Below are 13,753 nucleotides of genomic sequence, written 5' to 3' on the forward strand. Positions count from 1 at the left end.
TCATCTTCATCTCGGGACGTTATTACAATCACACTACACACTGTTCAAGGGAGTCCAGAGCCTGACTAGATGATGAGGTCACTGTCTCCAAGAGCTTAATATTTTCCAAAAATAGTATCCCGGCCGCCCTCCACATCAGAGGAGAGTGGAGCGTAAGAACACACTGGCCTTATTAACCGGGACACACCCTGAAGCTCAGGTCTGGAAATAAACAGAACACGTCGGTCTTACAAACCAGGACACGCCCAGAAAGCCCAAATCTGGGAATAAATATTAAGTATAGAAGAAGGGGCAGGAAGAGGGGGGATAGAGAGAAGAAAGAAAGGAAGAGGGATGAAGAGAGGGAAGAAAGGGGGAGAGGGGAAGAAAAAGGAAGAAGAGAGAGAGAGATAGAGTGAGATCTAGTTGGCTGTATCGTCCAGTCACTCCCAAGTGCTGCCTGTTAGCCCTCAGTGCCAGAAGTATGTAGTGTATACTCCTAGTATATCCCAGACCCTAATACATTATATATTCCTAGTATAGACCAGCTGCTAGTGTATAACAGACCCGGGGTAGTGTAGGGTAGTCTAAGATTAGCTTTCTACCATACTGCCAGAGTGGGTATCAAGTCTCCTCTCCAGGACGGTTAGCTCTGCTGCTCTGAGAGACCAGTGTCACCAGTGTCCAGTGGGTCGCCTAGCAACAGGCCACACCCAAAACTCAGGGCCTCTAATCTCGGGAAAGGCAAGTGTGTGATTTTCTGGGGGAGCAGCCAGATGAGGCCACTAAACCTTTGCATGTCAAGGAGAGCCTCCTCCTCAAAGCAGACTAGACGGTGTCCAGCATGGGGGTAGGGTGGGGGACGCCATGAGGCTGTCTCTTTTCTCAAAGAACACAAGGACCAGGCCTTGAGCAGGGCTGGATACTCCACTTCACAGCAGCAATACAGGTCAAAATTTCCCTGTGCCTGTGTGTACGGTAGGGCAGGGAGTAGGTAATACTAATGTTCCGATTTCCCCGTGATCACGAGTAATGCTTTGAAAGGAGTGCATTGCTAAGCAAACCATTAACAAAGCTGGCTCTGGAGTTAGCGCTCAGAGGCTAGCCCTAGGGAGGTCAGTTTTACTTTACATCCTATCTACAGACTTCCTAAAGTTGCCAAACTCCGAGGATATACCAGGCCTGAGGTAGCAAAGGACAGCAGGATTAGCTTTCCACAACCCTGTCTTACGTCTTACTCAGTACCTTCAGTTATCTGCTATGCCCTGAGACCCTCCCATTCTGAGCTTGGGGGGCAGAGAGGGGAGGGGTGGAGGAGAGAGAATGCTACCCTTAAAGCAGTGGTTCTCAGCTTTCCTAATGCTGTAATCCTTTAATACAGTTCCTCGTGTTGTGGTGACCCCCCCCCCAACCATGACGTTATCTCATTATTGCTTTGTAACTGTAATTTTGCTACTGTCATAAATTGTAATGTGATTATCTGACATGAGATCCCCGAGGGGGTCATGACCCACAGGTTGAGAATGCGGCTCTAAAGTCTGCAAACGTACAGATTTCCTCTATAGGTTGCTGCTAAGGTCTCGACCCCATTCCAGCTTCCCTACTTCCAGTGGCTGGCCTACAGGGAGGGGAAACTAGGTGGTGGTGGTACATGCCTTTAATCCTACCACTCAGGAGGCAGAGACAGATGAATCTTTGAGTTCAAGGCCAGCCTGGTCTATAGAGCAAGTTCCAGAGCTGCCAGGGCTACCCAGAGAAGCCCTACCTTGAAAAAACCCAAACCAACCAACCAACCAACCAACCAATCAAACAAACAATACCCAGGGGGAAAAAAAGTTATGGGGCTGGAGACATGGCTCAGTGGTTAAGAGCACTGACTATTTTTCCAGAGGATCCAGGTTCAATTCCTAGCACCCACATGACAGCTCACGGCGGTCTGTAACTCCAGTTCCAGGAGATCCAACACCCTCATACAGTCATATTTGCTTTTAACACCGCTCCAGGGGATCTGATGCCTCTGGCCTCTGTGGAAACCCAAATGATGCACACGCATATACTTACACACACACCCCTAATTAAAAAATAAACCTTTAATCAAAGGCCCGGATTAATTATCTGATATCTGTCTCAGCTCATTTCTCTTAAACTTGGGAAGAATCATTTTTGGGGGGGACTCTGACCCGACACAAGCAGCTGAGGTGCATAGTTAACATACGAGAGCACACCTGGTTTCCAGGTTCTCCCAGCATCCCTCAGTCCTTACATGGGACTTTCCAGTGGCTGGGCTACCCGTCTCTTAGAACCTCTTCTCTATGTAATGCAGACATTTTGGTCTCTCTCCCTGTCTCTCTGCATTTCTGAATTTTCTCTCTCCCTGTGTAAACATGCTCTTTTTCTTCTTCCTCCCCTCTCTTCCTGCCCATGGCAACTCCCCTGACCTTGTCCCTTGGGATCATTGAACCTGCCCCAAAACAGCTTCCCAATAAGCCTGCCTTTATATATTTTAATTTGGCTTGGATGGACTCATTCCACTGGTGGAGAATAACATCAATTTTAAATACATGGTAGCCTAATGCACTAAGGCATAAATAGTGGAAGAGCATTGCTCCTTACACTGACGTAATGTTGCATCTCTCTGTGCGAACTTTAGGTCTGGGCACGCTCCAGACCATGGGGGAGGGAGGGGAGAGCAACCACTGGTTTGAACAGCATTGGCTAAGTGGAAACTGAGCCTACAGAGATTGCTCAGTTTAGAGCACTTGCCTTCCAAGTAGCAAGACGACAAGATAATCTGGTGTCAGGTGGAACCTCTCTCCTCCCCTCCCTCTCTCTCACTCCCCAGTGTGCTTCAAGATAGGCCCTACACTGGGTCAGGGTAACCTGGCTGCCTCCAAGGAGTCAGGACTTGAGCTCCAGGCATCCGACAGATGGAGGCTCAAGTCTCAGCTCTTCCCCAGCCCCAGGCTTCTGTTTGTAAAGTGCAGATAACACCTCTCTCAGCAGAGTGTGGTAGGCTTTGGCTGTAACCCCAGCACTCAGAGACAGATGTTAGAGGTGACCTGAGTTTGGCCCCTGAAGCCCGTGTAGAAAGCCAGATACAGCTGTACACAGCTGTACACATCTGTATCCTGAGCCTTTCTAAGGCAGGACAGGAGGAGCAAAATTTCAGAGACGTGAGAAGGAAAAGGACCCAAAGCCTCCCCAAGCTCCAAAGAATCCCAGAATAATCAAGGTTGCCTGTAAACGACTGTGATATTGTTATTTCTTCATAGATATCATGTAAATGATGATTAGCAGTGGCTCAGGTAGGAGGCGTGGGTGTATATGACCTTGGGCAGGAGGACTTCATCAGTTTCCTCAGATTGAGCCTGAGTCTCACACAAAAAGATTCCGGGTGGGTGGGCGAGCCTTTTTACCCCACCAGCTGTGACCCTATCAGGTGCCCTCAGCAACCTCCCCGTGATAAGACAGTGCTGTCAAGTCCACTGCATCCTTCCTCTCACTGTTGCTATGCAAATGATGAGCTTGGGCTCATACTCAACCCCGTGGTTAAGCCTGAATTTAACAACGTCTTCCATAAAATCGCCAGCTATGCTTCACAGGCTGGCTGGTCCTGACATTCTTCATGGTGTCAACGTCCCCATTCCTGGTGCGGCTGGAACTAAGGTCCTTACAACTCTTGGGGAAACCTTCAGCTTCTAGCTTTGTCCCACCTTCTGTTTGCTCTCTGTTTTGTGTTTGTGGCTAAAGATGTGATTCCCCAGCTTCCAATTCCTGCCACCATGCCTGCTGACTGTGGCTTCCCCAACCCCTCTACCTCCTGCCCCATCGCCCCCAACCACCACAATGGGTTTTACTCTCTGAAACCTCAGAAAGCCAAACAAAACTCTTTATCGTTGCTTTCGTTCACGGTGTTTTATCATAGCAACGGGAAAGGCACTCACAGGGGTGGCTTGGGAGCATGAGAGGGGGAAGCAAGCACAAACAGCATGAAATCTTTTATGAAATGGAATCCTTCAGGGATGGTGGCTCATCCTATTATACCAGCCCAAGAAAGACAGAGAGGGGCAGGAAGATCCAAAGTTCAAGGTGGCTACACGGTGAGTTTATCTGGGTTATGTTGGTTCCTACTTTAAAAACCAAAGCAAACAGAGGAACTGCAGAGGTGGACTCCATAAAAGGAAACCTGATTCAAGCCAATCCTGTCCTCAAGAGGCTGAGGCAGGAGGATCTCAAACTCAGCCATTCTCAGGTGCCCAGTGATTTTGAGTCCTGCCTGCACAACATGAAAAACAGGAACAGAACTGACCCAGGAATGTAAAAATCAGAGGAGGCCTTCTCTTCTCCTGAAAGCATTTCTTTTCCTGATATCAATGACTACTGCCTAAGGCCTTTTCTCCCTTCTTTTTCTGGTACTGGGATTGAATTTAGGGCCTAGAACATGCTAGGGATGTTCTTTACCATTGAGCTAAATCTCCGGCTTCTTTTTTGCTTGTCATTTTGAAGACCAGGTTGGCCTCGAACTTGTGATTTCCCTGCCTCAGCCTCCCCAGTGGCTGGGATGACAAGTGTGTAATGCCATGCTCTGCCATGCCCTGCTAAAACTTACACTGAGGCTATAATTCAAGCTATAATGAAGCATGGCTCATTTAGACTTCCAAATCTGATTGATTTCTATCTAATTTAGCTGTGTCCAACAGAAGAAGGTTAACCAAGGCCGGCCTGAAAACCGAGCCATCAGCATGTCACCTCTAACTAACCCCACAGACTTAAACTCATAATGCCAGCCTCTCTGCCTTAAAGCAGACCCGTATCTTACCGAGCCATCTTTGTGAGGTGTTGAATGGATTCCCCAGGTACTGCTGGCCAAGCACTTCCAGGAAGAAAGCAGCGTATTAAATATCACCAGGCCAGGTGCTTATCTCCCTGGGGACTATCTAGCAAATCTTTCCTTTGAAGCTGACTCTCTTCTGCCACTATGTCCCTTTTCTGAGTCCCGCTTAGAGGCTGCATAAGCAGAAGAATCAGCAGAGTTAGCAAGTATGGTGGGAGAAGAAGCAAGCCTGTAAGCTTTTCCTCCTGTTGATGAAATGATTGGCGTAGCGCCATCGAGACTGGGTTTCTCTATGTAGCCTGGGCTATCCTGAACTCGCTTTGTAGACCAGGCTGGCTTCCAACTCAGATCTGCCTACCTTTGGCTCTCCAGTGCTGGGATGAAAGTCACGAGCTACCACCACTTGGTGAAAATGTCAAGGTTTTGAGAAAGCAAGCGCACTTTCTGCTGGAGGACCCTCCAGTTTGCATATTATGGGCTAAGACATCAAATAGTTCAGTAGCCCATAATGCATCATGTGACACACAAATCATAATAGTCTCAAAAAAAACCAAAACCAAAAGAAATAAAACCCAAAAACAAACAAACAAACAAAAAACCCTAAATTTAATCTCAGGTTGTGAGATCCCTGAGAGAGTGCCAGGCTGGAAGATGTGACCAATGCCTGCACACCTGTGACAGCCTCCAACAGTGTTTGCAGAATCATCTCCACAGTCAGCGTTCAGGCAGACAATGCGACTGATTAGAAAGCACTTTAGTTAATCTTTGAAAACAGGTTACTATTGGAAGGTCTGCCCTGCGTCCTTAGGCAAATAAAAGTCATGAGGGCAAAATGTGGACTGATATGGGTATGATATTATTGTACACTGTGTAAAGATTATTCTTGCATTATTCAAATGCTGGTTTCTGTGCCCCCCATGCCTCGTTATAATTCTTATTCTGAGAATCTCTCAGTGTTGTCTAAACATTGTTCCCCAATTATTCCCTGATTGGTCAATAAAGAAGCTGATCAGCCAATGACTGAGCAGGGGAGGGAGGGAATAGGGGCTAGCTTCCTCCCAGCCAGGAGAGAGAGAGAAAGTGGGGATTTAGCCAGAGGAGAGGGCTCAGGAGACACCAGAAGAAAACAGTTGTAGCAGAAAAAGCCAGTATCTTGGGGATTTTGGCCAGGAGGTAGCCAGATTATTTTAGAGGATTAAAATAGATTAATACTGCTCAGTTGTGCCTTAAAGCTGTTAAATAGTCCCGCATCACTCATTTGGGAGCTCACTGGGTTGAGAGAAAACTGCAATGTTTATGAAATCAAAGCTAACAGGTTAAAAAAAATGAAGTTTGCAGTAGGAAGGCAATCCAAGCAGTGAAGGGGGAGGGGCATCTGTTGGGGGCGGAGCATCTGTCCCACGTCTCTCTTCACACTGTCCCTAATTGGGCAGAAGTGCAAGGGAAGCTCACTTCTTTATAGCTATTCTCTTGAAGGATTGAAAGCTCAGCTTACCTTCCTTTTATTTTGCTAAAGTTCGATCAATCTATTCCAAGACAGGAAACCTGGAATAATAGATGCCAGGAGCCTTCCAGTGTTGCTATGGACACTTGGGTGTTTACATCAGATTCCCTTGCCACGTGCAGCTGGACTATGAGTAAAGACAGGGACCCAGAGTCCACTTGGGACATGGGCAGGTTGAATGGCATCACTGGTGTCAATGAACGTCTCAGTGGTTCTTACTGCAGGTAGGCTGCATCTAGCCGCTCTAGTGTTCTACTTCCAGAGACCTTGGTGGTCGTCATCTGTATGGTTCAGCCTATTTCTCCAAAGGCTAGAAGTGCCTGCAAGAGGGCTCAGTGGGTAACAAAGCTTGCAACCAGGCCTGGCAACCCAAGCTGTCCCCTGACCTCTACATGTATGCACAACATGCTTGCACATGCACATGTGCGCACGTGCACACACACACATACACACACACCTTTTATAAAGGCCTATGCAAATTTGAGTCTTACTAGGTTGGCTCCAACTTCACTATTTTGGGGGTTAGGGGGTGACAGGGAAGCATTTGCTGTTAAGGCTCACATGGATGAGCACGTGGAGGGCATGTGCACAAGGCTCCAATTTCACTTTTTTTGGAAGGGGCGGATAAGCATTTGCTGTTAAGGCTCCCTGCAAGAGGAAAAATCCCCTGATAGCCATATTTGGGTCTCGTCCTCAGAGGGGAGAAGGAGATTCTATTCTTTAAAGTGATCTGACAGAGAAGTGGGTAAGGCAGGCAGAATCCGCCATCAGAGCCCGCCGCTGCTGTTCACAGGAGTATAAGCAGAAACCCAGCCAAAGGTCAAATATTTCCATTCCTCCCATGGTGCTTAACTTGCCTGCCATAAGCCTCAGCTCTTCACATTTCATACCTGTTGCCGGATGTTATACGCTATTCCTTTTGAAAGCACATTATTAAAAATTGTTAGAAATGAGAACCATGGGCATTCCTGTGCGGAACAGTGGGCCAGAGAGGCACGTGACAGTCGTGGAAGTGACCTGAGAACAGGTCTCAGATCTCTGGGCTCCTTCCTGGCCTTTCCCCCATCGAGCACGGGTAATGGATACTGCAGTTGCTGAAGAGAGGCAGCCGGGATGGCAGTGACTCTGCCACTTCAAGTTGTGCCCACAGGGGTGAGTTAGTCCAGTCATGTGGACTCAGCCTTTAATGAGGCCAAGACATCATCTCCCATGGCTGATGTGAAGGACGGGTAAACTAAGGCTGCCAAGAAGCATAGAACAATTGTAGGCACTCGGGGGACCACGGTTACTATTGCCATGAATATCCTCGACACTTAAGGTGCAGGGCAATTCCATTCTTTGTAGAAGCCTGGGGATGGCCAATGCGGACCATGCGCAGTCATTTCATAAGCCACACTTAAGAGAGCTGCTCTCAAGAACTTTAACAGAAGAAATGGCGACACCCACTGATTTCCTTTAAGACAGCCAGGCTTCCTTTGAGGCTCCTCCTCCTCCCTTCTCTTCATTAACATCTATTTAGAAAGACACATCTATACATGTATGAGCACATATGACATACAGTATGTGTGGAGGTCACAGGGCAGCTTGCAGGAGTCTGTTTTCTACTTTGCCATGTGAGTTCTGGGGGATTGAATGTAGGTCAGCAGGTCAGCAGGTCAGCAGGTCAGCAGGCCTGGTGGCATGAGCTACCTTTACCCACTGAACTGTCTCCCCAACTCTTCCTGCTTGGCTGGTCTGCTATAGGATCTCACGGACCTGGGCTGGCCTTGAACTCCCTGTTGCAGTAAAGGATGCCCTTGAATTCCTGCCTTCACCTCTCAGGGGCTATGCCACCATGCCTAGGTTTATGTAGCACTGGGGACTAAACCCAGGGCCCATGAATGCTAGCTAGGCACTTGGACCAACTGGGGCTACATCCCAGCCTGGGACACAGATGCCACTCCAAGACAACCTGACACACGGACACCGGGGCTTAGAAACAAATACACTAAATGATGACATCCAGGATTCCTGCCCCACCCAATTCTCTCATCTTCGGATGCCCAAGTCCATGACATAAGATTGCAGAATCATCACCATCAAATCTACACATACCCTCCCATACACTTAAACCACTCCTGGATATGTACAGTACCAACTGCAGTTACTGTAGTCACATTGCCTTATACAGGGAGCAATGACAGAGGTCAGCACATGCTCAGCACTGATGCGATCCGAGTCAGTGAGTGTGGTGTGGAGGAGCATGGGGCAGAGACAATGGGCTGCAGTCAGAGATGTCCTGACCAGTGTTTCCTAGCTAGATGGACATCTGAAAATCACCTCTGGAGCTTTAGAAACTCACCCCTTCTCACTCCCATCCCCCAACCTCCATGCTTAATGGGCAAGTCTCTCTGTGGACATCTTTTGTTTCGAAAAGAACCGAAGGGATTCGTTTGTGCACCTGCAGTTAAGACCTCTGAGTCAGCGGCATGCAATACAATTCAACTCACAGGTACATTGAAATTCCCATGCCTGGTCCTGCCCAGGCCAACTGAGTCAGGGACTGAGCCATCCTGGCGTTAAAAGTTCTCACGGGTGGGAAAACTGTCTGGAAGGTGCTGACAGATGAATTTACCATTCTACTCCTATGCCCAAATGGGGCTCACGGATGACTATGGGGCATAGCTGAAAGGGAATGATGGGGAAAGAAGGAAGTGGTTCACAGACTGACCGTGACTGAGACCTGGTAGGGGTGGACAGTGAATGCTAACCTCTTGTGTCCCCTCAGGCTCTGGCATCCACGTGTCTTTACTCAGCCCGAGATCCTGGGATGGCACAGTGTGACTGCTAATGTTAAATGTCAACTTGACTGATCAAGAATTGATGGGGATGGGCCTCGAGCAATGACTGGGAGGCCGAGGGTATCTTGACTCAATTAGTTAATGTGGGAAGATGCATCTTAATTGCGGTTAATTGTAGGTAGGACCACTTCCTAGGGCAGGGATCCAGGACCTTGCTTGTCAGTGGAGAACGTGCATCTTGCACTAGCAACGCTGCTGCACTCAGTGGCCGACCATGGAAGCAGTGTGATCAGCTGCTTCAAAGCTTTGACTTTCCTGCAAGGACAGACAGACTGGACAGACTTTGCCCTGAACTGTAACCTAAAATCAATCCTTAAGTTATTATTGTCAGGCCATTTCGCGAAAGCAACAGGAAAAGAAGCTAAGATCTTGGGGTCAGGGGGTGGAGGCCCAGGCTGATCACCTTGTATCTCAACTGTACGTTAATTATGGTTAATGTACAAACAGATTAGTCAGCAGGATGATGAAGCAGAGGCCATTCTCAGAGAGGGCAGGGCCTGCTCTGTAGAAGAAAGCTCACAGAGTTCATTTGTGTCCATTCCCTACCCTGAATTTGTCAGAGCAATTCTGGCTGGACAGTGATGTGTAGCGTTGAACCTAAGAGCAAGCCAGAGACCAGTAGTTTTGGGAATGCTTAACGTTCAAAATATATGCCATGCTTCCCAACTCAACGGCACCCGGAGAAGGGGTCTCGTGAAATCTGTAAGCACAGATATAAGGGGGGAGAGACAGACTACCCGTTGTCTTTGTATTGTCTGTGTGTGGGGGTGCATTCCCTGTGTGCATGCACGTGTACCGCTGGTGTGCCAGGCTCCTGGGAGACCTGAAGGTGGCACTGGAGGCACTGGGACTGAATTTACAGATGTTGTGAGCTATCATGTGGGTAGTAGGGATTGAACCTGGGTCCTCAGCAAAAGCAGCCAGTGCTTTTAATAGCTGAACCTTCTATCCAGCCCGGACCCTTCATTTTTGATAGTTTGATTTTAACTCGAAGGCACCCAAGACCTTCAGCAAACATTTCTTCTTAGGCTCTCCCAGGGCAACAGGAGGTACTTTTCTGCCATTTGCTCTTCCCAGAATCTCCTGCTTCTCTCGTCCTCCATAGTTAACACACCTTCTCAAAATTTTGTTTCTCTCTTTTAAAAGTTAAAGGTGTTCATACAAACAAAGTGGAAAAAAAAAAAAGCTACATGGACTAGACAGATACTGTGGTGCCCAAATCCAACAGTCACCATTTGGAAAGCCTGAACAGAGGGGAAGTAGTTGGGTAGATAGCTCCATGGATGAAGACGTTTGCTGTAACAGAGGCCAGAGTTCCAGCCAGGAAGGCATGGTGGCCATGTGCAATGCCAGCACTTGGAAGGCAGAGACAAGTGTCCCTGGAGCAAGCAGACAAGCCAGACTAGTGATATTAGTTAGCTCTGGTTCCAAGAGGGACTCTGGGTCAAGGAGTCAATGACTAAGGAGGAGAGTAATCAAGAAAGACAGACGATATCGACTTCAGACCTCTGCAAGTACATGTGTGTGCGCGTGCATGGACGGACACACACACACACACACACACACACACACACACACACACACACAGGTTCATATATTTGAATGCTGGGTCCACTGATGGTAGGACTGCTGGAGAAGGATTAGGATTGGGGGTATGGCCTTGTTTGAAGAAGGTGTGATGGGGGTAGGTAGCTTTGTGATTCTGCTTGTGGATCAGATTTAAGCCCTCAGTTGCTGCTCCAGCACCATGCCTGCCTGCCTGCCACCATGCTCTCAGCCATGATGCCACAATGCTCCAATACCATTGGAGAACAGATATTTACATTGTGATTCATAATAGTAGCCAAACTACAGTTATGAAGTAGCAATGAAAATAATTTTAAGATTGGCGGTCACCACATCATGCAGTCTATTAAGGGGTTACACTGTTAGGAAGATTGAGAGCCACTGCCATAGCTTTTTCTAAGACTGAAGATGCTAACGGCCTCAATCTTTCCACAGATCATTAGTCCTAAGTCCGCCCTATCTGGGTAACAGCTACCAACCAAGCCAGGGACGCAAGGAACATGGAGAACACTTAGTTTTGATTTCTACATTGATTCTGATGTGGTCATTGAGGTTTCAAAAACCCATGCCAGGTCTAGTGTCTGTCTGTCTGTCTGTCTGTCTGTCTGTCTGTCTCTCTCTCTCTCTCTCTCTCTCTCTCTCTCTCTCTCTCTCTCTCTGTCACCAGGACCATGTCTGCCGCCATGATGCCAGCCATGATGGTCATGGACTAACTCTCTGAAAATGGAGGCAAATTCTCAATCACATGCTTCCTTTTATAAGTTGCCTTGGCCATGGTGTCTCTCCACAGATATGGTGTGGTGCTGATGGCGGGGGGAAAAAAAATCTCAATTTCACACCTTTGTTCTGAAACAAACAGCTAGTAAGAAATGATGGCCATACATAGTTCTGCTTAATGAGGAGTCCACAATGGGTCTTGTGAGAGTTTTGTGGGGTTCCATTAAAACCCAGAGAATAACATCAGTATATTGTCTAACACCTCATGTAACTGGAAACATGCAAAAACCAGGGTGAGCATAGTAGGCCCTTTAGAAAGTCTCTGTCAACAACTGGTGACACCAGGCACCCAGGAGAGCCTAGTCAATTACTAGTTTATTACCACAGGCTGTCTCGGACTTATGCCCACCTAAAACCCATGACATACGCCACGCCTAAAATCATTATACAAAGGTTATTTTTCCTTCATGTTGGACACTCAAAAGCCTCTGTACTTCCCTCTGGAAGACCTGCTTATTAAGAACATTCTAGCCAGTGTAATGTGGCGGTCACTGCAGGTCATTGTGGAGTATGACACACACCCGTGGGTGTGACATGGGCATGCCCAGACACGTGGGCGTAACCCGAGGGCTGACCACCTATTGCTGAACTCTAGCTTGGGTGTGGGTGACTGTCATCACCTTACGTCGTCAGATACCACAAGCTACTTCAGGTTGGTTTATGGTCTGCACAGGTCACTGGGACCCCACGGTGATCATTCAAAACCAGGCACTGTGTGTATCTCTACATTCTTCTAGAACCATTCTCAAGCCATGTGCAGCAGGACTGTGTTCCTGGGTCTTCTTATAGCAGGCACAACCCAGTCAACCAGAAAACCAGAAAGAAGAAACTAAACAAGCAATGAATGAGCCCACAGAGATTCTGGGACAACGGGAAACACCACCGTGCCTTGGGAAGCCCTGAACTGAGTAGATCCAAAGGAGGACTGATGTAACCTATGACAGCTCGTCATATACTTCCAGTGGACATGCACACTTCACTTAGGAACCATTCGCATGAATAGAGTCAGCCGACTGAACAGCAAACACATTTGAGTTAGAGACAAGAAAGGTATAGGTGTCCTTTCTAAGAGGCCACAAGTTTCCCTCTGTGGGATATGGGGGGTGGGGGGAGGGGGGACTGCTTACAAAAAGAGAGAGCCATTTCAGATTATGGTACAGCTAATGGTTTTCTTTAACTGGCTAGTACTTGCAAATCTACAAACACTAAATCAAAAGTAGCATATATATATATATATATATATATATATATATAGAGAGAGAGAGAGAGAGAGAGAGAGAGCACTAGATACATATAGACATAGATGATATAGATATGGATGAAGATATAGATTACAGATATGGTTATATAGATTATGTAGATATATAGATTAGATATAGACTGTATAGATTAGCATTAGATGATATAGCTATGGATGAGGATATAGAGACAGGGACAGACACTTAGACACCGACATCGACACCTGCTGTTGCTATGGGACTGAGCGCTTACCTGCTCTTTGGATGGCACCAGAAGCTCCTCGATCATCATGCTGTCCCGCGCGTAGGAGCTCCTGTTCAGGGTGTAGGACCTATCCGAACTGAAGGAGCGGAGGCTGTATTTACAGTCACCCATTCGATGGTGGGAGGTGATGATGGGATGCAAGAAAATAAAGGCATGCAACTTTAAGAACAGGCAAGATGGCTAAAAATACCAACAAATGTGCTTTTTTTTTTCCTTCAAGGTATCAAAATTAAATTCTTTAGGTGGACTGAATTTCACAACTGAGATTTTAAAATGTGGCCAATTTGATCAAATCTGAGATGGTGACTTCGGTGACTATGGCACTGAACCAGCACGGTGTTGAAGAGAGAGCCTCTGTCTGATAGCACTAGTTTCTTTCTTTTTTTTAATGATTTATTTATTTTATATGCATTGGTGTTTTTGCCTGCATGTTTGTCTGCGTGAAGATGCCAGATCTCCTGGAACTGGAGGGACAGACAGCTGTGAGCCGCCATGTAGTTGCTGGGAACTGAACCCACGTCCTCTGGAAGAGTAGCCAGTGCTCTTAACCACTGAGCCATCTCTCTGGCCACAACAAGAGTGTTTCTTAGGAGGAGGGCTTTGTTAGAGGTGCCTCTTCCAGCCCAAGTCCGCTGCTTTTCACACGTAGCTGGAACTGTGTCTGCTGAGGTGGGGTGAGTGAGTGGATCGTTGACTATCAGCTATGGCCCTGCATACTAAGAGCTCTGGTTGGAGCTGTCTCTCAGGGAC

At 47.5% G+C, this 13,753-nt stretch overlaps 1 protein-coding gene across 5 annotated transcripts in view; it reads right to left on the minus strand.

Annotated features, from left to right (window-relative positions):
- Positions 1-13,753, minus strand: part of Ank3 (ankyrin 3) — a 317,856-nt gene that overhangs the window by 75,865 nt on the left and 228,238 nt on the right. For all 5 annotated transcript variants that reach the window (XM_032888731.1, XM_032888729.1, XM_032888730.1 and 2 more), the window contains one exon: positions 12,992-13,079. In XM_032888731.1, coding sequence (XP_032744622.1) covers positions 12,992-13,079 — 88 coding nt within the window. The remainder of the gene's footprint in view (positions 1-12,991; positions 13,080-13,753) is intronic.

Source organism: Rattus rattus, chromosome 18 (assembly GCF_011064425.1).
Source record: "Rattus rattus isolate New Zealand chromosome 18, Rrattus_CSIRO_v1, whole genome shotgun sequence".
Taxonomy (NCBI): domain Eukaryota; kingdom Metazoa; phylum Chordata; class Mammalia; order Rodentia; family Muridae; genus Rattus; species Rattus rattus.